Source organism: Pteropus medius, unplaced genomic scaffold, assembly GCF_902729225.1.
Source record: "Pteropus medius unplaced genomic scaffold, Ma_sr-lr_union100, whole genome shotgun sequence".
In the NCBI taxonomy this organism is placed as follows: Eukaryota; Metazoa; Chordata; class Mammalia; order Chiroptera; family Pteropodidae; genus Pteropus; species Pteropus medius.
In genome coordinates this window covers 18,240,405-18,263,037 of record NW_024344370.1, presented here as the reverse complement: position 1 = coordinate 18,263,037, position 22,633 = coordinate 18,240,405, and the positions used below count along the sequence as shown (strand labels likewise).

The window sequence follows — 22,633 nt, the reverse complement described above, 5'->3', positions numbered from 1 at the left end:
AAAAAGTATTCTTGGTTATAAATCCTGGGTTTTCATCACATATTTTGTGCCAAGCCCTTCTGTCCTGCATAGTTTCTTTTGAGAAATCATCTGCCAGTCTTATGGGTGCTCCCTTGTAGGTAACTCATTGCTTTTCTCTTTCCGCTATTAAGATTCTCTCTTTGTATTTAAACTTAGCTATTTTAATTATGATGTGTCTTGGTGTGGGCCTCTTTGGGTTTCTGGATTTTGGGGCTATCTGAGCTTCCTTGGTTTTTATGTCTATTTCATTCACCAGGTTAGTGAAGTTTTCCATCATTATTTCTTCAAATAGTTTTTCAACATCTTGTTTTCCTTCAGGTACCCCTATGACATGGATATTTTACATTTAATAGTGTCCCCTAGGCTCCTTAAATGATTATTATAGTCTTGACTTCTTTTTTCTTGCTGTTCTGATTGAGTGTCCGTGGCTTTCTCATTCTCTATATAGGTCATTTGATCCTCTTCTTTATTCACTCTGTTTATTCCATTTAATATACTTTTCACCTCTGATAATGTGTTCTTCATTTCTGACTGGTTCCCTTTTATAATTTCCATCTCGATTTTTTTTATCTCTCTGTTAAAGTTCTCACTGAATTCATCTACACTTCCCATAAGTTCACTGAGCATCTTTATAACCAGTGTTTTGAACTCTGCATCCGTTAGATTGCTTGACTCCATTATTTCTGCATCTCTGTTCTGTTCTCTTACAGTTTCTGCTTCTTTGTCTTCCCTTTTTGGATGCCTTTGTGTGTCTATTTCTATGTACTAAGCAAAGTTCTTAAGTCTTCCAGTCTTATTAGTATGGCTTTGTGTGGTAGATGTCCAGTGGCACAGTTCTGAGAGGGGTTTAGCTGCAGGCCAAATTTAGTCCCAGCGTGTGCCCCTCCAGGGCCACCTGTTAAGATTCAACATGCAACTCCCAAATTCTGTGCTTATAGTTGCCTCATATGGCCACACCAGAAACCAATGCCAGCTGCCACCAGTGTGGGTCTAGGTGCTCCTCAGCAAAGGACACCTGACTAATGGAGGAAACCTGGATATGGCTTGGGTGGGGCTGTGAGTTGGAGGAGACAGTTTCAGGGAATCCTTTGGCAGAACAATCTCTGTTATCCAGTTTGATGAAATCTCATCTATAGTAGCTCTGAGTCTGTGCGCTGTGAGCGGGAAAGGCTCAACAGAGGAACAATGGATACTGCTAGCACTTATTTATAGAGCGAGTCTCACCTCAGCCCTCACTCTGACAACTCGGTATCCCCCTGTAAGTCCCTGGTGCCCTTGAGCAGCTGACCTGGTGCTGGTGCTCAGAGCAAGGAGGTCCATCATGGCAAAAGTCTGGTTATGGACATGGCCCCTTTAAGAGGACCAGATACTGCTGCTGTAGCCTCTGTCCCACTCAGCCACTCAAGACAAGGCATCCTTGTGTCTTCGCCCCCTTTGCCCTCTCCTACCTCCAACAATTGCAGGGTGATTTCTTATTTTTGTCCCTAGCTGTAGGGCTTCTGTTCTTCTAGATCCCCAGGTGACTCTGCTTGCTATTTCCTCCATGTTTCCGTCACAACTTTGCTGTAATCGCAAGAAGGAATGTACAAAGCTTCTATCATCTACGCCATTTTACCCAGTCCTGGAAGATTTCTTTCTTACTTAGAGAGTAGGATTACTCTCCAAGTCTTGGCCTGAAATTTATATAAATCTAGGTGCTTAGAATAACAATAACCTTCACCACGAACCTATGTTTATAATTCTTCATGAATTTTCTAGGAGAGGAAATGGAAACTACTTTTTCTTGAGCCTCTACCATGTATCCAGCATGGCACTAAGCCCTTTCATTGTTTTTCTCTTATTTTACCCTCACAATATGCCATTGATTTTTCAAGAACAAAAAATATGTTTTTTTTTTTGTCATACAATATGTGCTTTGTGGATGAACACGCTTTCAGAAGAAGTCAGAGGTCAACATTTTAAATGTTATGGATTCAAACATGAAAACTTGATATACAGATGACATTTTCTTTTGTGTGTCAGGAACGGATCCCAGAGAGTCCTTCACCTGCTCCCTCTCTGGAAGAGGGTCATCGCCCTGGGAGCCAGACCTCTTCCCACCCCAGCAGCAGCGTGTCTAGCTCTCCTTCTCAGATGGATCACCATTCAGACAGAATTGGTGAGTATCTCACCTGAAAGAAGGACTTTCAAGATAATCTTTCAAGAAATTCTTCATTAGCTAATAGAGAGGGGAGAAAGAAGCTAGGGGAGCTGATGCCTCCTTAATATATATGGCTTTTTGAAATGGTCATTTCTTATTGCTGAAGTAATATGTTCATATTTACAACAAAATTAAATAAAATGTTAGAAGTTTTTTGTTTGTTTGTTTGTTTGGTTTTTTGTTTGTTTGTTTTTTGTTTTCCCCCTGGAAGAACCTTCATTTACTATATCACTGGATCTCATTGGAATAATATGATGGGATTTTTCTGGAATATATGTTAGTTCAACATATTGGTATTTAACAGTGTGATGCAATACACTTGTTAGATACCAGCATTCTTCAAATAACGGAAGATAAAATTTTCTTTAAGCAGTTGATCATTGAGTGATTAAAAAGTGGATCAGTGATGTGGCATATTGAAGACTTGAATTTAGCCATAATTCTGGCACTAACTAGCTATGAGATTTTGGGTATGTCACTTAACCACCATGAGTTTCTTCACCTAATATATGAAAATAATTACTGCCCTGACTAATGCACTGGTTTTTTGTGACATTCAATGAAATAATATGTAGAAAAAAAATCAGAAGTTTAAAGTGCTAAGGAAATGTGAGAGTAAACATTATTTTTCTCTGTGTCCTTTACTTTGACTGCTTATGATCTCCTGCTTTCTGAGACTATTCAAGTATTCTGATATTACAAAGTATATTCAGTTATACACTTTTGCATACTTATTTAGTATGCAATAATTATGAACCATGTGAGCTAGGTAAAATCTTTGATAATCTGTATTTACACAATCCAATTTCCTAAGTATCAATTTCCTTTAGGGAAAATGATTTCTGCTCTTCTTTTACTCTCACTACAGGGACTTTCCTTATGTGAACTCTAAATTTTTACACTTCACTATAGTGGTGTTTTCAAGCTTCTCCAAAATAACATGGATTTTTTTAGGGGATGAGGGATGGAATTCGAGGGATTAAGGAAGGTGTTAGGTTCTGGATTTTTGCCGGAGAGGGATTAAGATGATTTCTCCTTTGTGGAAATTCATCCAAGCCTCACTTAGCCTGACAATATTACATACTGTTGTGGCTCTTTCACTTCATAGTGAGCTCAGTGGGTCTCAAATCTGGCCCCCTATTAAAATCACTTGTGGAGCACTTACAAATCTGGATGCCCAGGTCACATGCTCAGAGTCTGATTTACCTGGTCTGGAATAGAGCCTGGCATCAGTGTTTTGTTTTGCTTTTCAGTGTCTCCTCAGGAGATTCTAATATGCAGGCAGAATTCAGAAATACTGAACTAGAATTTGAGGATAATGGCCCTACGGGAATAAGTTTCATTACTGGAAGAGGTAACAGTGTAATGGCCCTATGGGAGTAAGTTTAATTCCTGGAAGAGGTGACAGTGGTCTTTTAAGCTTTACTCTGTTCTTTGGACACAGACTATCTGGTTGTTACAACATTGTATTCAACTGATTAGAGGGAGTCTGACCAGGACAAGCGTATATAGCTGGGTGACCATTGGTGAATCAAGAAACCAAAACAAACATTCTTCTGTTGGATACTCTTTGTATTGATGAGGGCTGGGGGAGAGAGAGGAGAGAGAGAATTATTTATTGAGTTCTGGCTAAAAGCAGAGCACATAAGGAAATATATTCTGTGATAGATATATTGTAAGAGAATGGTATCTTACACTTAGAAGTAAAATCAAATATTTCTGAAGCAATATGATGTTTTAAAAAAAATCTTGGCAACATAAAACATTTCAAATTCCACTGTCGGTAATTAAGCTCATGATCATATTCTATAATTGTTCAAACATAAGAGTGAGATTACCTATAAATGAATAAAAAGGTTTGATAATTTTTAAAGTTACCATATTTTATTTATAGAACTATAAATAAATCTAATAAATACATAAATATAATATTTTAGTAAAATATAATGAAAGATAATTAAATGATAAACTATGAAGACTGTTTTGTTTTCCCTCCTTTAATATAAATATTTTGTGTAAAAGCATTTATAATAATTACCAGAAAGTTAGATTTTATCTATTAATTTTACTATATATGTATTTGCAAAATCTCTATAAAGTGAGTTAAATACATAATTACATTAAACTCATGAACATAAATGGTAAATTATTTTCTGAAACATTTTGGGAAATTTATCAATTATGAAAGTAAATAGCTGATTATCATATAAATTTTATTTTTCTTTAATTTCTAAAACTAAGTTTATTGGGGAAACATTGGTTAATACAATAATTTTCAGGTGTAAATTATAATTTGATATCTGTATATTCTATTGTGTGTTTACCACCCAAAGTCCAGTTTTCTTCAGCTACCATATATTTGATCCCCATTAATCACTTCACTCTCTCCTTATCCTCATATATTTGACCCCCTTTACCCCGTCTACCTCCCCTCTCCTTCCTGAACCCGCTAGTAACCACTAGCCTATAGTCCTCTGGTAAACCCTAGTCTATAGTCCATGTCCATGAGTCTCTGTTTGTTTGTCCTGCTCATTTGTTGTTTTTAGGTTTATATTCCACATATAAGTGATATCATGTGATTTAAAACGTTTTCTGTCTGACTTATTTCGCTTAGCATGATTATCTCGAATTTCATCCATGTTGTCACAAATGGCAGTATTTCATCTCTTTTTATGGCTAATATTCCATTGTATATATGTACCAAAGCTTCTTTAGCCAATCTTCTATTGTATGATGCTTCAGTTGCTTCCATGAACTGACCACTGTGAATATTGCTGCTATGAACATCGGTGTGCAAATATCTTTTCGGATATGGGTTTTCAAGTCTTTGGGGTAAATAGCCAGTAGAGGGATTGCTGGATCATATGGTACATCGATTTCAGTTTTTTGAGGAACCTCCATACTGTTTCCCATAGTGGCCATACCAATTTGCAGTCCCCAGCACTGTATGAGGGTTCCTTTTACTCCGCTTCCTCTCCAACATTTGTTATTACTAGTCCTGTTGATTATAGCTATTCTAATAGGTGTGAGATGGTATCTCATTGTGATTTTGATTTGTATTTCCCTAATAGCTAGTGATGTTGAGCATCTTTTCAAATATTTCTTGGCCATTTGTATGTCTTCTAGGGAGAAGTGTCTGTTCAGGTCCTCTGCCCATTTTTTGATTGGATCATTTGTTGTTGTTGTTGTTGTTGTTGTTGTTGTTATTGAGACAAATGAGTTCTTTGTATATTTTGGATATTAGGTCCTTATTGGAGGTGTTGCTTGCAAATATATTTTCCCATTCGAATGGTTGTTTCTTTATCTTGTTTATGATTTCTTTTGCTCAGCAAAAGCTTTTTAGTTTGATGTAGTCCTATTTATTTATTTTAGCTTTTACTTCTCTTGCCTTTGAAGTTAAATTCATAAAATCTTCTTTAAGTCCAAGGTTCTCGAGTTAAGTTCCAATGTTTTCTTCTATGAATTTTATTGTTTCAGTTCTTATATTTAGGTCCTTAATACATTGAGAGTTAATTTTGGTTTGTGGTAACAGACAACTGTATAGTTTCATTCTTTTGCAAGTGGCTTTCCAGTTTTCCCAGCACCACTTATTGAAGAGACTTTCCTTTCTCCACTGTATGTTTTGGCTTTTTTTTTTTTTGTCAAAAATTATTTGCCCATATAAATATAGGTTTACGTCTAGACTCTCAATTCTGTTCCACTGCTCTGTGTGTCTGTCTTGTCAATGCCATGCTGTTTTGATTACTGTCGCTTTCTGGGATAATCTGAAGTCGGGTAGAGTGATGTCTCAAGCCTCATTCATTTTCTCAGGATGGCTTTGACAATTTGGGGTCTTTTGTGCTTCCATACAAATCTGATCATTTTTTGTTGTTGTTGTTCTATTTCTTTAAAAAATGCTGGTGAGATTTTGATGGAGGTTGCATTAAATCTGTGTAATGCTTTAGGTAATATGATCATTTTAACTATGTTAATTCTTCCAATTCCAGAACATGGAATATTTTTCCATTTCTTTGTATCTTATTCAATTACTTTTAATAGAGTCTCACAGTTTTCATTATATAGGTCATTCACTTGTTTCATTAAATTTATTCCTAGGTATTTTATTCTTTTTGTTGCAATTGCAAAAGAAATTATTTTTTCCACTTTTTTTTTGTGTGTGTGTGTGTGACATTTTATTTTTAGAGTATAGGAACGCTATGGATTTTTGAATGTTGATTTTGTATCCAGAAACTTTACTATATTTTCTTATTGTTTCTAGTAGTGTTCTTGCGGAGTCTTTAGTGTTTTTTATATAGAGAATCATGTCATCCGCAAATAGTGACAGTTTGATTTCTTCATTTCCTATTTGGATGCCTTTTACATATTTCTCTTGTCTAATTGCACTCGCTAGGACCTCCAATATTATATTGAATAACAGTGACGATAGTGGACAGCCTTGCCTTGTTCCTGATCTTAGAAGGAAGGTTTTTTGTTTTTTACCATTAAGTAAAATGTTGGTTGAGAGTTTGTCATAGATAGCCTTTTCTATGTTAGGGTACTTTCCTTCTATTCTAATTTTTTAAAGTGTTTTGATCATAAATGGATGTTGTATCTTGTCAAAGGCTTTTTCTGCATCTATTGATATGATTAAATGATTCTTATTTTTTCATTTGTTGATGTGGTGTATCACATTAATGAATTTTCATATGCTGAAATATCCCTGTGCCTTTGGGATGAAGTGCACTTGATTGAGGTATATAAACTTTTAAATATGTTGCTGTATTCTGTTCGTTACTATCTTATTTTAGATTTTTGCATCTGTGTTCATGAAAGATATTGAATGTCTGTAGTTTTCTTTTTTTGTGTTATTTTTACCAGGTTTTGGTAGCAGAGTAATATTGGCCTCATAAAATGAATTGGGAAATATGGCCTCCTCTTCAAATTTTTGGAAGAGTTTGAGGAGAATAGGTATTAAATCTCCTTTAAATGTTTGGTAGAATTCACTGGTGAAGCCATCTGGTCCTGGACTTTTACTTTTTGGTAGATTTTGATGATTGTTCCATTTCTATGCTGCTAATCAGTCAACTTAGATTTTCTAGGTTTTCTTGATTCAGTCTAGGAAGATTATAGTTTTCTAAGTACTGGTCCATTCCTTCTAGGTTATTAAATTTTGTGTTATATACTTTTTCATAGTATTCTTGTATGATTCTTTGTATTTCTGCGATATCAGTCATAATTTCCTCTCTTTCATCCCTGATTTTGTTGATTTTAGTCCTTTCTCTTTTTTCTTTAGTGAGTCTAGCCAGGATTTGTCAATTTTATTAACCTTCTCAAATAACCAGTACTATGTTGCATTTTTTTTTGTAATTCTTTTTTTTCAATTTCATTTATTTTTTTTGCTCTAATTTTGTTTACTTCTTTCCTTCTGTTGATTTTAGGCTTCACTTGTTCTTCCTTTTCTAGTCTTTTAAGATGAAACGTTAGGTTGTTTATTTGGGCTCATTCTTGTTTTTGGAGATAGGCCTGTAATTCTATGAACTTTTCACTTTTGCCATGTCCCAAAGGTTTCAATATGTTACACTATCATTATCATTCATTTCTATGTATCTCATGATAGCGCTTTTTATTTCTTCTCTGACCCAGTTTTTCTTCAGTAGCATGTTCTTTAATCTCCATGTATTTGTGGTTCTTGAATTCTTTCTGCAGCTGATCTCTAGTTTCAAAGCATTATAATCAGAGAATATGGTTGAAATGATTTCACCCCTCTTATATATGTTGAAGCTATCTCTGTGTCTCAGTATGTGGTCGATTCTTGAGAATGTTCCATGTGCACTAGTGAAGAATGTATAAGTAGCTGTTTAGGAATGGAAGGCTCTGTAAATGTCAATTATGTTCAGTTGGTCTAATGTGTCATTTAAGGATGTTATTTCCTTATTGATTTTCTGTTTAAATTATCTGTCCATATCCGACAGTGGGCTATTTAGGTCCCCTACTACGATAGTGTTTTGCTCTGTTTCTCCTTTTAGTTCTGTTAGTAATTGCTTTACATTTTCCGGGCTCCCTGATTGGGAGCATAGATGTTAAAAAGTGTTATGTCTTCTTGTTGCATGTTTTTCTTTATCATTATGAAGTGTCCCTCAGTATCTTTCTTTATCTTTTTTAGCTTGAAGTCTATTTTATCTGATATTAGTATCGCTATTCTTGCTTTTCTCTGAATGCCATTTCCTTGCAATATCATTTTCCACACTTTCACTTTGAGACTATTTTTGTCTTTGGAGCTGAGATGTGTCTCCTGGTGGCAGCATATGGTTGGGTTTTGTGTTTTGATCTATTTTGCAACACTGTGCCTTTTTATTTGTGAGTTCAATCCATTTACATTTAGGGTGTTTATTGAAATATGAGGTCTTCTTATAGCCATTTTTTTCTTTTGCTTTCTGGTGGCTCAGTGTTTCCATTGCTTCCTTGTCCTTGTGTTTCTGTTTTCTTTATTTTGGTTGGCTTTTGTGGGTTTTCCCTGTGGTCCTTCTTGTTTTACATTATATATTTCCATTCTTAATCTTTGACATGTTGTTACTATCACAGATATGTGAAATATATATATATATATATATATAGAACACCCTTTTACAGTTGTCCATTTTCTTCTGCGAGTGCCTTATCTCCATTCCCCTTTGCAAATTTGGATCTTTGAATCTTCCCCTTTTCAGTCATTGTTATCTCAGTTTGTCCCTATGTATTCTGAACATTCATTGTTATAACAATTCTCTTCTTATTATTTAAGCTTATAATGCTCTGTTTTTAGAAAGGGTTGCACTCCTCTACTTCTATTTTTTTTTCTTTTTTCTATTGTCATTTTGTTTTTGGTAAACTGACTCCTTTCAGTATTTCCTGTAGTGCAGGCCTCGTAGTGGAGAATTCCCTCAATTTTTGTATGTCTGAAATTGTCTTAATTTCTCCTTCATATCTAAGGAAGAGCTTAGCTGGGCACATTATTCTAGGCAGTATTTTCTTATACTTAATTGTTTAAATATTTGATTCCATTCCTTTCTGGCTTGTAAGGTTTGTGCTGAGATGTCTGAGGATAATTTAATTGGTTTACCTTCGTAAGTTACTGTTTTCTTTCTCCCTGGCTTTCTGAGAATTCTGTCTTTGTCATTGATTTTTATAATTTTAATACAATGTGTCTTAGTGAATGCCTTTTTGATTTGAGATAATTGGATATTCTGTTGACTGCTTGAATTCCAAGCTCCAGCTCATTCTTTAGATTGGGGAAATTCTCGTCAACTATGTCTGAAAATGCTTTCTAGTTCCTGCTCCTTTTCCTCGCCTTCAATAATGCCCATTATTCTTATGTTTCCTCTCCTGATGATATCAGCTAGTTTTTGTTTTTCTCTTTCATTATTTTTCATTCTTCAGTTTCTCTCTTCTTCTTTCTGAAATACTTCTAGATTTCTGTCTTTGATATCACTGATCTTTTCCTCCATTTGGTCAACTCTATTTCCCAAGATTGCTATTTCATTTTTCAACTCTTGCAGTGTGGTTTTTATCTCCTGAAGGTCTATTTTGCTCTTCTTGAGAGTTTCAGCCTCCTTGGTCTGCTCATCTTTTTTTTTTTTTTTTCCATTTTGGAACTCACTGATTTTTTTATAAGTACCATCCTGAAATCTCTGTCATTTGTTGCATATTTCTATGTCTGTAAGCTTATTTTCTGGAGATTTTTCTCTTTCTTTCTGTGATGCCTTGTAACCTTAGTTGTTCATGGTGTTTAATGGATTATTTTTCTGCCTGGGCATTAATGTTAATGTAGTCTGCTCTTTTTCCAGAACGAAGAATTTTATAAAGTTCTCTCTTTAACCTGTTGCAAAGAAGGCATTTTTCTTTTGGTTTCCAGTAGTTGACTTCTAAGCCTCGTGGATCCCTGTTTTATATAAAGCTTTAAAAATGCCTTTTTATTTTATGATAGATATTTAATTATTCTCGCTACCCTCCATTCATTCACTGTCAGTGTTAGCATCAGTTTTGGTAGCGTTTGCTCAGATTCTCCTGGGGCTCCACGGTGTTCAGTCTTGGAGGGTTTGGCAAGAGGGGCCCTCTGGATTGGGAGTTGGGGTCTGTGGCTCAATTTTGGTTTTGCAATAGCAGTCGGTAAAAATCAACCGTTATGCCGGCCACTTCTCTGCTTTCTGCACTGATGACTGGGTACTGCCACCAGCTGGCCATGGGGCACTCACAACTTTCCCAGGCATGGCTGTTCAGGGAACTTGCTATATCTTCTCGCCTTCCCCTCCTTCTGCAGGGAGCTCCAGTGGCTGTGAGAGGCAGCTTCTTTATTTCTTTCAGTCCACCACCTGACACCCATGGTTCTGAGCTGTGGTAGCTCTTATGCGCTGATCTTATGCTCAGACGTGCTGGTGTGCAGTTTGGGTGATTTTTGTTGAGTTTTAGATATTACTGTTGTTTCAAAGGGAAAGATCTGGGACATCTCTCACTTCACCATGTTTCCAAAGATCCTTTGTCATATAAATTTTTAAAGAAGAAATATTTTCAATGATTCAAATGAATTATGTTGGCAGTTATACATACTATATATTAATTTGACTCTAAAAATTCACATGGTTAACCACCTAATTGATTTTTAATATAATAATCATTAGCTTAAAACATATCTTTCCATTGTTTCAGAAGATGAAACTATATAAAATACATGTTTGCTGTTATTTAAAACAGCTATTTATGTAATCCTTTTGCCTTTCCTTTGGGTGTTTTACAAAAAAATCACTCAGTTATATTTCTTATTTACAGTTATGATGCACAACAATAGAGAGGAACTTATTGTTGATCAAGATAATGGACCAACCATTAAAAAATTCCAAAGGGATAATAAAGGTAAAATGATTTTTGTATATTTGATGTTCATATAAAGATCAGATACTAACTCAATTAACTAAGTGTATTCAGTACTGTATTTTGCATCTACATTTCTCTAAGTCAGAATAGATCTGTATTGCTTTAGATAACTTATTTTAGTAGTTAAAAATAATGTTTACCTAAAGCTTGTTTATTTGATGTCATAAAACACCTATCGGCCTGAAGTTTGTCTGTGCCTGTGGTTGGAAACTTCATCCTAAGCTCTTCTATTATGTGTAATCAGAGACATCTTATTCTTTTTTTATACATGTACTTAGTTAACTATGCTTAAATGACTCACCATTTGATTGTTACATTTGAAAACCTGAGTCTCTGTCATGGAGAAGAAATATTCCTCTCAACTCTCAAAAGTGATTTAAAAAAATGTATGCTAAGTTGGACATTTCAAATGAAAGTTTAGCAAGTTACTCTAATAAGGTATTTACCTGGAATTTTAAAGGTATGACACCAATCTGGCTTTTGATCCACTTAGGAACATCTATCGCCTCTGCACAGTATCCAGTTTTTCTTAGGATATCTGTTTAAAGAAGGTAAGGAGAGTAAGAATTTCAAAGTTATGCTATCTTGATATAAAAGCTGAGTATGACTTTGTTTAAAAGGCTGCAAAGGTAAAAAAAAAAAAGCAAAATATATCAGCACGTGTTATAAGCTATGCATTATGACTGTCACCATGAGTTATACAGTAGCTCTAAGCTAAAATACATAAGCTAACATGTAATGTATTAGATCATCAGATGGTCTGTTTGTATTTCACTAGAGGGTACATTTTTCTATCTCTATTAAAGATGTTCATATTATATAGAATAAAAGAGTTCATTAACTGAAGAATTAATGGAGAAAATTTTGTTTCTTCTCTAGATTGATTTTCTAATTATCTAGATGGGCATTTTAGTTAGAATTTGAAATAATATATGATTTTAATTTCATTGATCCATGGTTGGTTTCTTAGCCACATGTTTTTTTTGTTTTGTTTTGTTTTAATCCAAACACTGAAACGATATATATACCCTCTGGAGCTCCAAGATATAAATGATTGATTTCAGAACAGTTGTCAGAATGGAAGAATTCAAGTTGAGTATATTAAACTACCCAAACTCTTACACAGGTAATGGAATTCTAGTTAGATGAAACTTTATTCATAACCCTACAACCATTTGTTCCTGAGACCTCTTTTCCACCAGGTCATGACTATTTAATGGACAGCTTGATAATAAAGCAGCTTTTCTAGGAAAATCTCAAGCTGTACCTAATACATATGATTTCATTGGAACCGCAAACCCTGTAAGTCAAAATGGCTTTTAGGACTGGCCTGGATGTTGCAGTGCTCAAGTGTACACTGCTGTGTCTTATGAAAAACCAGCTGGAACACTAGGACAGATATACAATAACTAATTATCATAAAATACACAGTGGTATGTACAGATACTTCTGAATTTCTTACTGTGGAATGGCACAGTTTTAGTCATTTCAATCAAATAGGTTGTTCACACATTCTGATGAAGACATTAATAGAAAGGAGTGGCATATTAAACTGCACGCAGCTTATAATGGAAAGCTTTCTTTTTAATGAGATTGTCTATGTCAAGTTCCACAATTCTATTTGTGACATTAAGACAAAGCGTATTTTCCTAAAATAGACTTTCATTATTAAAAGGGAACACAGTTGAAGTATGAGTCTCAACATTTATTAAATATGACAAGTAAGCAGTTTATGCAACTGTGGCAAACATATGTTTTCACATCTGTTTTGAGTAATATCATGATTTAAAAAATGATTTATAGCTCTGGAATTTATAAAATGCCAGCTTTGCTATTATATGAAAATTTTTAGAAAATGAAGACATACCATTAGAGTATACTTCAAGTGGCCTAACTCATGCTACACCTTATAAAATTGGGTGACACAGCAATACATCTCAAATGATAACTTGTACCGTGCCTTGAATTTTCATATGGAGACTATTCAAAGTCTGTATAATCTAGGCTTTCCTGGCAGTGATGTCCATTTGCACTGTGTCCAAAATGACTTAGCAAAATTGCTATTTTTGTTTTGACTTAAGTACGAAATTTTGACCAAATTCTCTGGTCAGTCAATTAAAGACTGATTTTATTTTTCACAGATTTTGTCAAACAAATTGACCAAATCAATTGTCTGCTATGATATTGCATTACATAGTTTTTATTCATTTATTCATTTATTCATTTATTTATTTATTTACTTACTTACTTACTTACTTACTTACTTATTTATAATTATTTATTTTTTTATGGTGGCATTAGTTAATGAAATCCAGTAAGTTTCAGGTGTACAATTTAACAGTAAGGTGTATATACATAATTTTGCCCTCACCTCCCATAGTTACATTTCTTTCTGTCACCACATATTTGACCTCCTTTATGCCATTTACCTCCCTCCTCCTCCTTCATCCGTACCCTCTAGTAACAATTAGTCTATTGTCCATGTTCTTGACTCTCTGTTTCCTTGTCCTGTTCATTTGCTGCTTTTATATATAAGGAATATCATATGATTTTCAACTTTTTCTGTCTGGCTTATTTACCTTAGCATGATTATCTTGAGGTCCATCCAGGTTGTTGCAAATGGCAGTATTTCATCTCTTCCTATGGCTGAGTAATATTTCATTGTACATATGTACCATCGCTTCTTTATCCAATCATCTATTGTAGGACACTTCAGTTGCTTCCATGTCCTGACCACCATGAATAATGCTTTTATGAACATCAATGTACAAATATCTTTTCGGATATGGGTTTTCAAGTCTTTGGGGGTAAATAGCCAGTACAAGGATTGCTGGATAATATGGTAGATCAATTCTTAGTTTTTTGAGGAATTTCCATACTGCTTTCCATAGTGGCTGTACCAATATGCAGTCCCACCAGCAGTGTATGAGAGTTCTTTTTTCTCCACATCTTCTCCAACATTTGTTCTTACTTGTCCTGTTAATTATGACTATTCTAAAATGAGATGGTATCTCATTGTAGTTTTGATTTGTGTTTCCCTAATAGCAAAGATGAGCATCTTTTCATACGTTTGGCTATTTGCATGTCTTCTTGGGAGAAGTGTCTGTTAAGGTCCTCTGCCAATTTTTTAATTGGATTATTTTCTTTTTTTTTTTTGTTTGTTTGTTACTGAGTTCTGTGAGTTCTTTGTATATTTTGGATATTAGGCCAATATTGGAGGTGTTGGTTGCAAATATATTTTCCCATGTGGGTGGTTCTCTCTGTACCTTGATGACAGTTCTTTTTGCTGTGCAGAAGCTTTTTAATTTAATGTAGTCCCATTCATTTATTTTTACTTTACTTCTCTTGCCTGTGAGGTAAAATTTATAAAATCCTCTTTAAGTCCAAGGTCCTTCAGTTTAGTTCCTATGTTTTCTTCTATGTATTTTATTGTTTCAGGTCTTATATTCAGGTCCTTAATCCATTTTGAGTTAATTTCGGTGTGTGGCGATAGACAACAGTCTAGTTTCATTTTTTGCAGGTGGCTTTCCAGTTTTCCCAGCACCATTTATTAAAGAGGCTTTCCTTTTTCTGTTGTATATTTTTGACTCTTTTGTCAAAAATTATTTGTCCATGAAAACAGGGGTTTACTTCTGGACTCTCCATTCTGTTCCACTGGTCTGTGTGTATCTGTTTTTCTGCCAATGTCATGCTGTTTTAATTATTGTTGCTTTGTAGTGAAATTTGAGGTTGTGTAGAGTGATACCTCCAGCCTCATTCTTTTTTCTCAGAATGGCTTTTGAGATTCGGGGTCCTTTTTCTTCCATGTAAAGCTGATGATTTTTTGTTGTATTTCTTTAAAAAGTGACAATGAGATTTTAATGGGGATTGTATTAAATCTGTATATATATATTTTTTATGTAATAAGGCCTTTTTAACTATGTTGATTCTTCCAATCCAAGAACATAAAATATCATCACATTTCTTTGTGTCTTCTTCAATTTCTTTTAACAGGGTCTTATAGTATTTATTATATAGATCCTACACATGTTTTCCTAGTTTTTTTTTTCCCTAGGTATTTTATTCTTTTTGTTGAAATTGCCAAAGGAATTGCTTTTTTCACTTCTTTTTCTGACAATTCATTATTAAAGTATCATAACACAATGCATTTTTGAACATTGATTTTGTATCCAGAAACTTTACTGTATTTGCTTATTGTTTCTGGTAGTTTTCTTGTGTATTCTTTAGGGTTTTCTATATAGAGAATCATGTCATCTGCAAATAGTGACAGTTTGACTTCTTCATTATCTATTTGAAATCCTTTTATATCTTTCTCTTGCCTGATTGCACTTGCTAGGAACTTTAATATTATATTGAATAACAGTGGTGAGAGTGGACAGCCTTGTATATTCATAATCTTAAAGGAGAGGTTTTTAATTTTCACCATTAAGATTAACATTGGTTCAAGTTTGGCTGTATATAGCATTTATTATATTAAAATACTTTCCTTCTATATTGATTTTGTTAAGTGTTTTGATCATAAATGGATACTGTATCTTGTCAAAGGCTTTTTCTACACCTATCAAAATGATCATATGATTTTTATTTTTTTTTATTTTTTCTTTATTTTTTATTTAAGTTTTTTGAGGTAACATTGGTTAATACAATTATATAACTTTCAAGTATACATTATAATTTGACATTTGTATATTCTATTGTGTGTTTACCACACAAAGTCCATTTTCTTTCAGCTACCATATATATGATCCCCTTTACTCACTTCGCCCTCCCCCTACCATATTATAGACCCCTTTTATTTATCTACCTCCTAATCTTCCCCACACCCCCCTACCCTCTGGTAACCCAACTAGTTTTCTCCAATATCCACGTTCATGAATCTCTGTTTGTTTGTGTTGTTCATTTGTTGATTTTAGGTTTATATACCACATATAAGTGATATCATGTGATTTTCAACATTTTCTGTCTTGCTTATTTTGCTTAGCATGATTATCTCAAGGTCCATCCAGGTTGTTGCAAATGGCAGTATTTCTTCTCTTCTTATGGCTTAGTAATATTCCATTGTATGTTTATACATATACATACAATGGAATATGTATACACATACAATGGTATATTCTCTATATGCACACACACACACATACACACACACACACATATACACCAATACTTCCTTATCCAATCATCTATCATAGGACACTTTGGTTGCTTCTGTGTCCTGGCCACTGTAAATAATGCTGCTATGGACATTGGTGTGGAAATATCCTTTCAGATATAGGTTTTCAAGTCTTTGGGGTAAATACCCAGTAGTGGGATTAATGGATCATATGGTAGATCAATTATTAGTATTGTGAGGACCTCCATACTCTTTTCCATAGTGGCCATGCCAATTTGCAGTCCCAATAGCAGTGTATGAGGGTTCCTTTTTTTCTGCATCCTCTCCAACATTTGTTATTATTTGTCCTGTTGATAACAACTATTCTAACACGTGTGAGATGGTATCTCATTGTGGATTCGGATTTGTGTTTCCCAAATAGCTAGCGATGTTGCGCATCTTTTCAAATATTTATTACCCATTTGTATGTCCTCCAGGGAGAAGTTTCCGTTCAGGTCCTCTGTCCATTTTTTAATTGGAACAGTTTTTGTTTTTTTGTTTTTTTTTGGTGTTATTGAGTTGTAAGATTTCTTTGTATATTTTGGATATTAAGCACTTATTGGAGGCATTGCTTACAAACATATTTTCCCATTCGGATGGTTGTCTCTTTACCTTGTTGACAATTTCTTTTGCGAACAGAAGCATTTTAGTTTGATGTAGTCTCCTTCATTTATTTTAGCTTTTCCTTCCCTTGCTTTTGAGGTCAAATTCATAAAATCCTCTTTAAGTACAAGGTCCTTGAGTTTAGTTTCTGTTTTCTTCTATGCATTTTATTGTTTCTGTTCTTATATTCAGGTCCTTAATCAATTTTTGAGTTAATTTTGGTGTGTGATGATAGACAACAGTCTAGTTAAATTCTTTTACAGGTGGCATTCCAGTTTTTCCAGCACCATTTATTGAAGAGGCTTTCAATTTTCCAATGTATGTTACTGCCTTTGTGTTGTAAATTATTTGTCCACATAAATATAGGTTTACTTCTAGACTCTTGATTCTGTTCCACTGGTCTGTGAGTCTGTCTTGCTGGCCATACCATGCCATTTTGATGACTGTCACTTTGTAGTATAATTTGAAATCAGGCAGAGTGATGTCTCAAGCCTCATTCATTTTCTCAGGATGGCTTTGGCAATTCAGGGTCTTTTGTACTTCCATATCAATCTGATGATATTTTCTTTTATTTCTTTTAAAAACGCAGATGGGATTTTGATGACGATTGCATTAAATCTGTATAATTCTTTAGGTAATATGGTCATTTTAACTATGTTGATTCTTCCAATCTAAGCACACGGAATATCTTTCCATTTCTTTGTATCTTCTTCGATTTCTTTTAATATGGTCTTGTAGTTTGTATTGCATAGGCCCTTCACATGTTTCATTAGATTTATTCCTAGGTATTTTATTCTTTTTGTTGCAATTGCAAAAGGAATTATTTTTCCACTTTTTTTCTGATTCTTCATTATTAGAATAAAGGAATACTATGGATTTTTAACTAATTATTTTGTACCCAGAAATTTTACTGTATTTTCTTATTGTTTCTAGTAGTGTTTTTGTGGAGTCTCTAGGGTTTTCTATATAGAGAATCATGTCATCTGCAAATAGTGACAGTCTGACTTCTTCATTTCTTATTTGGATGCCTTTTATATCTTTCTCTTGTCTGATTGCACTTGCTAGGACCTCCAATGTTATATTGAATAACAGTAGTGATAGGGGACAGCCTTGCCCCATTCCTGATCTTAGAGGGAAGGCTTTTAGTTTTTCCCCATTAAATATGATGTTGGCTGAGGGTTTTTCATATATGGCCTTTATTATGTTAAGGTATTTTCCTTCTATATTGATTTTGTTAAGTATTTTGATCATAAATGAGTGCTGTATCTTGTTGAATTCTTTTTCTGCATCTATTGATATGATTATATGATTCTTATTTTTTCATTTGTTTATGTGGTGTATCACATTAATCGATTTGCGTATGTTGAACCTTCCATGTAGCCCTGGGATGAAGCCCACTTGATCATGGGGTATAATCTTTTTAATATGTTGCTGTCTTTGGTTCGTTAATATTTTACTTAGGATTTTTTCATTTGTGTTCATGAGAGATATTGGTCTGTAGTTTTCATTATTATTGTGTGTGTGTGTGTGTGTGTGTGTGTTGTGTGTGTGTGTGTGTGTGATCTTTACCCAGTTTAAGGTATTAGGGTACTACTGGCCCCTCATAAAATGTGTTGAGAAATATTGCCTCCTCTTTGATTTTTTGGAAGAATTTGAGGAGAACAGGTATTAAATCTTCTTTGAATGTTTGGTAGAATTCACTGGTGAAGCCATCTGGTCCTGGACTTTTACTTTTTGGTAAGTTTTCGATGATTGTTTCGATTACTATATGCCAATCAGTCTATTTAGATTTTCCAGTTCTTCTTGTATAAGTCTAGGAAGGCTGTATTTTTCTAAGTACTGGTCCATTTCTTCTAAGTTATTAAATTTGCTGTTATATACTTTTTCATAGTATTCTTGTATGATCCTTTGTACTTCTGTGATGTCAGTCATAATTTCTCCTCTTTCATCCCTAATTTTGTTTATTTGTGTCCTGTCTCTTTTATTTTTAGTGAGTCTAGCCAGAAGTTTGTCATTTTTTAACCTTTTCAAAGAATTTTTACCTTGTTGCATTTATTTACTTTTATTTTTTATTGTTTTGTTTTCAATTTCATTTATTTCTGCTCTAATTTTGATTATTTCTTTCCTTTTGTTGACTTTAGGCTTCATTTGTTCTTCCTTTTCTAGTTTTTTTAAAGATGAAGCTTTAGATTTTATATTTGGGCTCATTCTTGTTTTTTGAGATAGGTATGTAATGATATGAACTTTCCTCTTATAACCACTATTACTATGTCCTGGAAGATTTGACATGTTGTACTATCATTATTATTCATTTCTGTATATCTCTTGATCTCTCTTTGTATTTTTTCTTGGAGCCAGTCATTCTACAGTAACATGTTATTGAATCTCTATGTATTTTTGCTTCTTCCTCCTTTCTTTTTACAGTAGATCTCCAGCTTCAAAGCATTATGATCAGAGAATATGGTAGGTATGATTTCAACTCCCTAAAATTTATTGAGGCAATCTTTTTGTCTCAGTATCTTGTCAGTCTTAGAGAATGTTTTATGTGCACCTGAGAAGAATGTATAAACCCTTATTTTGGGATGAAAGATTTTGTGAATGTCAATTATGTCCATTCTGTGTAATGTGTCATTTCAGGATGTTATTTCTTTATTGATTTTCTGTTTGGATGAACTGTCCATATCTGACAGTGGGGATATTTAGGTCACCTACTACGATAGCGTTTTCATCTGTTTCTATCTTTAGTTCTGTTAGTAATAGCTTTATATATTTGATGGCTCTCTAATTGGGAGCATGGATATTAAGAAGTGTTATGTCTTCTTGGTGTATGATTCTCTCTATCATAATGAAGTGTCCATCACTATCTTTCTTTACTTTTTTGATTTTGAAGTCTATTTCGTCTAATATTAGTATCGCTACCTATGCTTTTCTCTGAATGCCATTTGTTTGAAGTATTGTTTTCCACCCTTTCACTTTGAGTCTATATTTGTTTTTGGAACTGAGATGAGTCTTCTGGAGGCAGCATATGGTTGGATTATGATTTTTCATTGAATCTGCAACTCTCTGCCTTTTTATTGGTGAGTTCAGTTTATTTACATTTAGGGTGATTATTGAAATATGGGTTTTTTCCTATAGCCATTTTATTTTTTTCATTCTGGTAGCTCGGTGTTTACATTGTTTCTTTTTCCTTGTGTTTTTGTTTTTTTAATTATTATTTTGGTTTGGTGTTGAAGATTTTTTATCTAGTCCTTCCTGTTTTATGTTATGTACTGAATTTCCTTATCTTTGGCATGTGTTTACCATTACAAATATTTAAAAGATAGTGATATATATATATATATATATATATATATATATATATATATACACACATACATATATATATATATACACATACATATATATATATATATATATATCACTATCTTTAGTGATATATATAGGGGGTTGAAATATATATATGTATGTATATATATATCACTATCTTTTAAATATTTGCGTATATATATGTATATATATATACATATGGATATATGATATATATATGTCATATATATATCATATATCTCATATATCATATATATATACACACACACAAATATATATCATTCATATATATATATATATATATATAATTTTTCTGGATGTGCCTTATCTTCATTCCCCTTTACAAATTTGAATCTTTGAATCCTACCATTTTCAGTCATTGTTGTCTCAGTTTCTCCTTATGTATGCTGAATGTTCATTACTATCTTGCTATAGTAAATCTCTTTTTATTGTTTTACCTTATAATGTCCTGTTCTTAGTAAGGGTTGCATTCGTCTGCTTCTATTGGTCTGCTGGTCACCTTACTGATAGTTAAGGTTTTTTTTTTGTCATTTTGTTTTATGTGAACTGACCCCTTTCAGTATGTCCTGTAGTGTAGGCCTCATAGTGGAGAATTCTCTCAATTTTTATATGTCTCAAAAGTTCTTTATTTCTTCTTCATATCTAAAGGAGAGCTTTGCTGGATACATTATATTTGGCTTGGAGTTCCTTTCATTTAATAGTTTGAATAGTTGATTCCATTCCTTTTTGGCTTATAAGGTTTGTGCCATTAAGTCTGATAATGATCTAATTGATTTTCCTTTATAGGTTACCGACTTCCTTTCCTTGGGTGCACTGAGAGTTCTTTTTTTGTTGTTGATTTTTGATAATTTTAGTACAATGTGTTTGGTGAAGGCCTTTTTGGGTTGAGATAATTGGATATTATGTTAACTTCTTGGATTCCAAGCTCCAGCTAATTCCTTAGATTTGGGAAATGCTCGTCAACTATTTGCCTGAAAATGCATTCTAATCTCTGCTATTTTTCTTCCCCTTTGAGAATGCCCATTATTTTTATATTTCCTCTCCTGATGGTATCAGCTAGTTGTATTTCTCTTTCATTATTTTTCATTTTCTATTTTCTCTCTTCTTCCTTCTGAAATACTCATAGATTTCTGTCTTCGATATCACTGATCCTTTCCTCCATTTGGTTGACTTTATGTCCCATGGTTTCTATTTCATTTTTCATCTCTTTCAGTGTGTTCTTTGTCTCCAGAAGGTCTATTCGGTTCTTTTTTAGGGTTTCAATATCCTTGCTAAATAACTCATTCTGCTCATCTAGCTATTTTTTCAATTCCTGAAATTGTTGATATGAATCATTTCAGAACTCATTGAGCTTTTTCAGAAATACCATCCTGAATTCTCTGTCATTTAAGTTGCATATTTCTATATCTATAAGCTTATTTTCTGGAGATTATTTTCTTTCTTTCTGAGATGCCTTATCACCTTTGTTTTTCATGATGTTTAACATACTATTTCTCTGCCTGGGTGTTGATGGAATTGTATTCTTCTTCTTTTTTTTTTCTCCAGAAAGAAGATATATTATATAAAGGTCTCTTTTTAGCCTGCTGCAAATAAGACACTTCTTATTTGGTTTCCAATAGGTGGTGTCTATGCCTCTTGGTTCCCTGCTTTATATAAAATCTTAACAATACCTTTTTTTTTTCCCTCATAGATGTTTAATCATGCTCACTACTCTCAGTCTCAGTCCCTGTCTATGTTAGCAATAGTTTTGGTAGCATTTGCTCAGATTCTCTGGGGCTCTGTGGTGTTTGACCTTGGAAGATATTTGTGGAAGAGTCCTCTGGGTTGGAGTATAGGGCCTGTGGCTCAGAATTCCGTTTGTAACTGTCACTAGTAATAAGCAACTTCCACTTCTCTGTCATTCCTACTTCTCTGTTTTCTGCCCTTATCCCTGTGCACTGCCACTGTGTGGAGCTCAGCTCTCCCAGGCAGTACTATTCAGGGAACTCACAGTACGTTCTCCCCTCCCTCTTACCCTGCAGGGAGCTCCATCTGAATCTGGCAGCTTCTTTGTTTCTCTCACTCTACCACTGGGCTCCTGGTATTCTGACCTGTGGTAGCTCTTATGCACAGATCCATGCTTGGACCTGCTTGAGTGCCTGCTCATTGTTTTTTGTTGAGTTTTAGATGTTCAGCTTATTGCTGTTTCAAGGGGAGAGATCTGGAGACATTTCTCACTCTGCCATGTTTTTACTGTTGTACATGGTTTTAAATAGTCAGCTCTGGTATTTAGAATAAGGGCAGTTGGCACCATTCTCTTTAGTTTACTCATGTGGAAGCAAAGAAACAAAAGAAGACCCTCTGTCCTTGTCTGCCACTGGTCTCCCAAACCACTAGCTAGAATAGGGGATTTTGATATTTTACATTCTGTACAGAATTAATTT

The 22,633-nt window shown here is 34.0% G+C and overlaps 1 protein-coding gene across 1 annotated transcript in view; it reads left to right on the top strand.

Annotated features, from left to right (window-relative positions):
• DACH2 (dachshund family transcription factor 2) overlaps positions 1 to 22,633 on the top strand; it is a 683,066-nt gene that overhangs the window by 574,995 nt on the left and 85,438 nt on the right. The window contains exon 11 of the mRNA XM_039870200.1: positions 2,044 to 2,179. Within this exon, the coding sequence (XP_039726134.1) occupies positions 2,044 to 2,179 (136 nt within the window). The remainder of the gene's footprint in view (positions 1 to 2,043; positions 2,180 to 22,633) is intronic.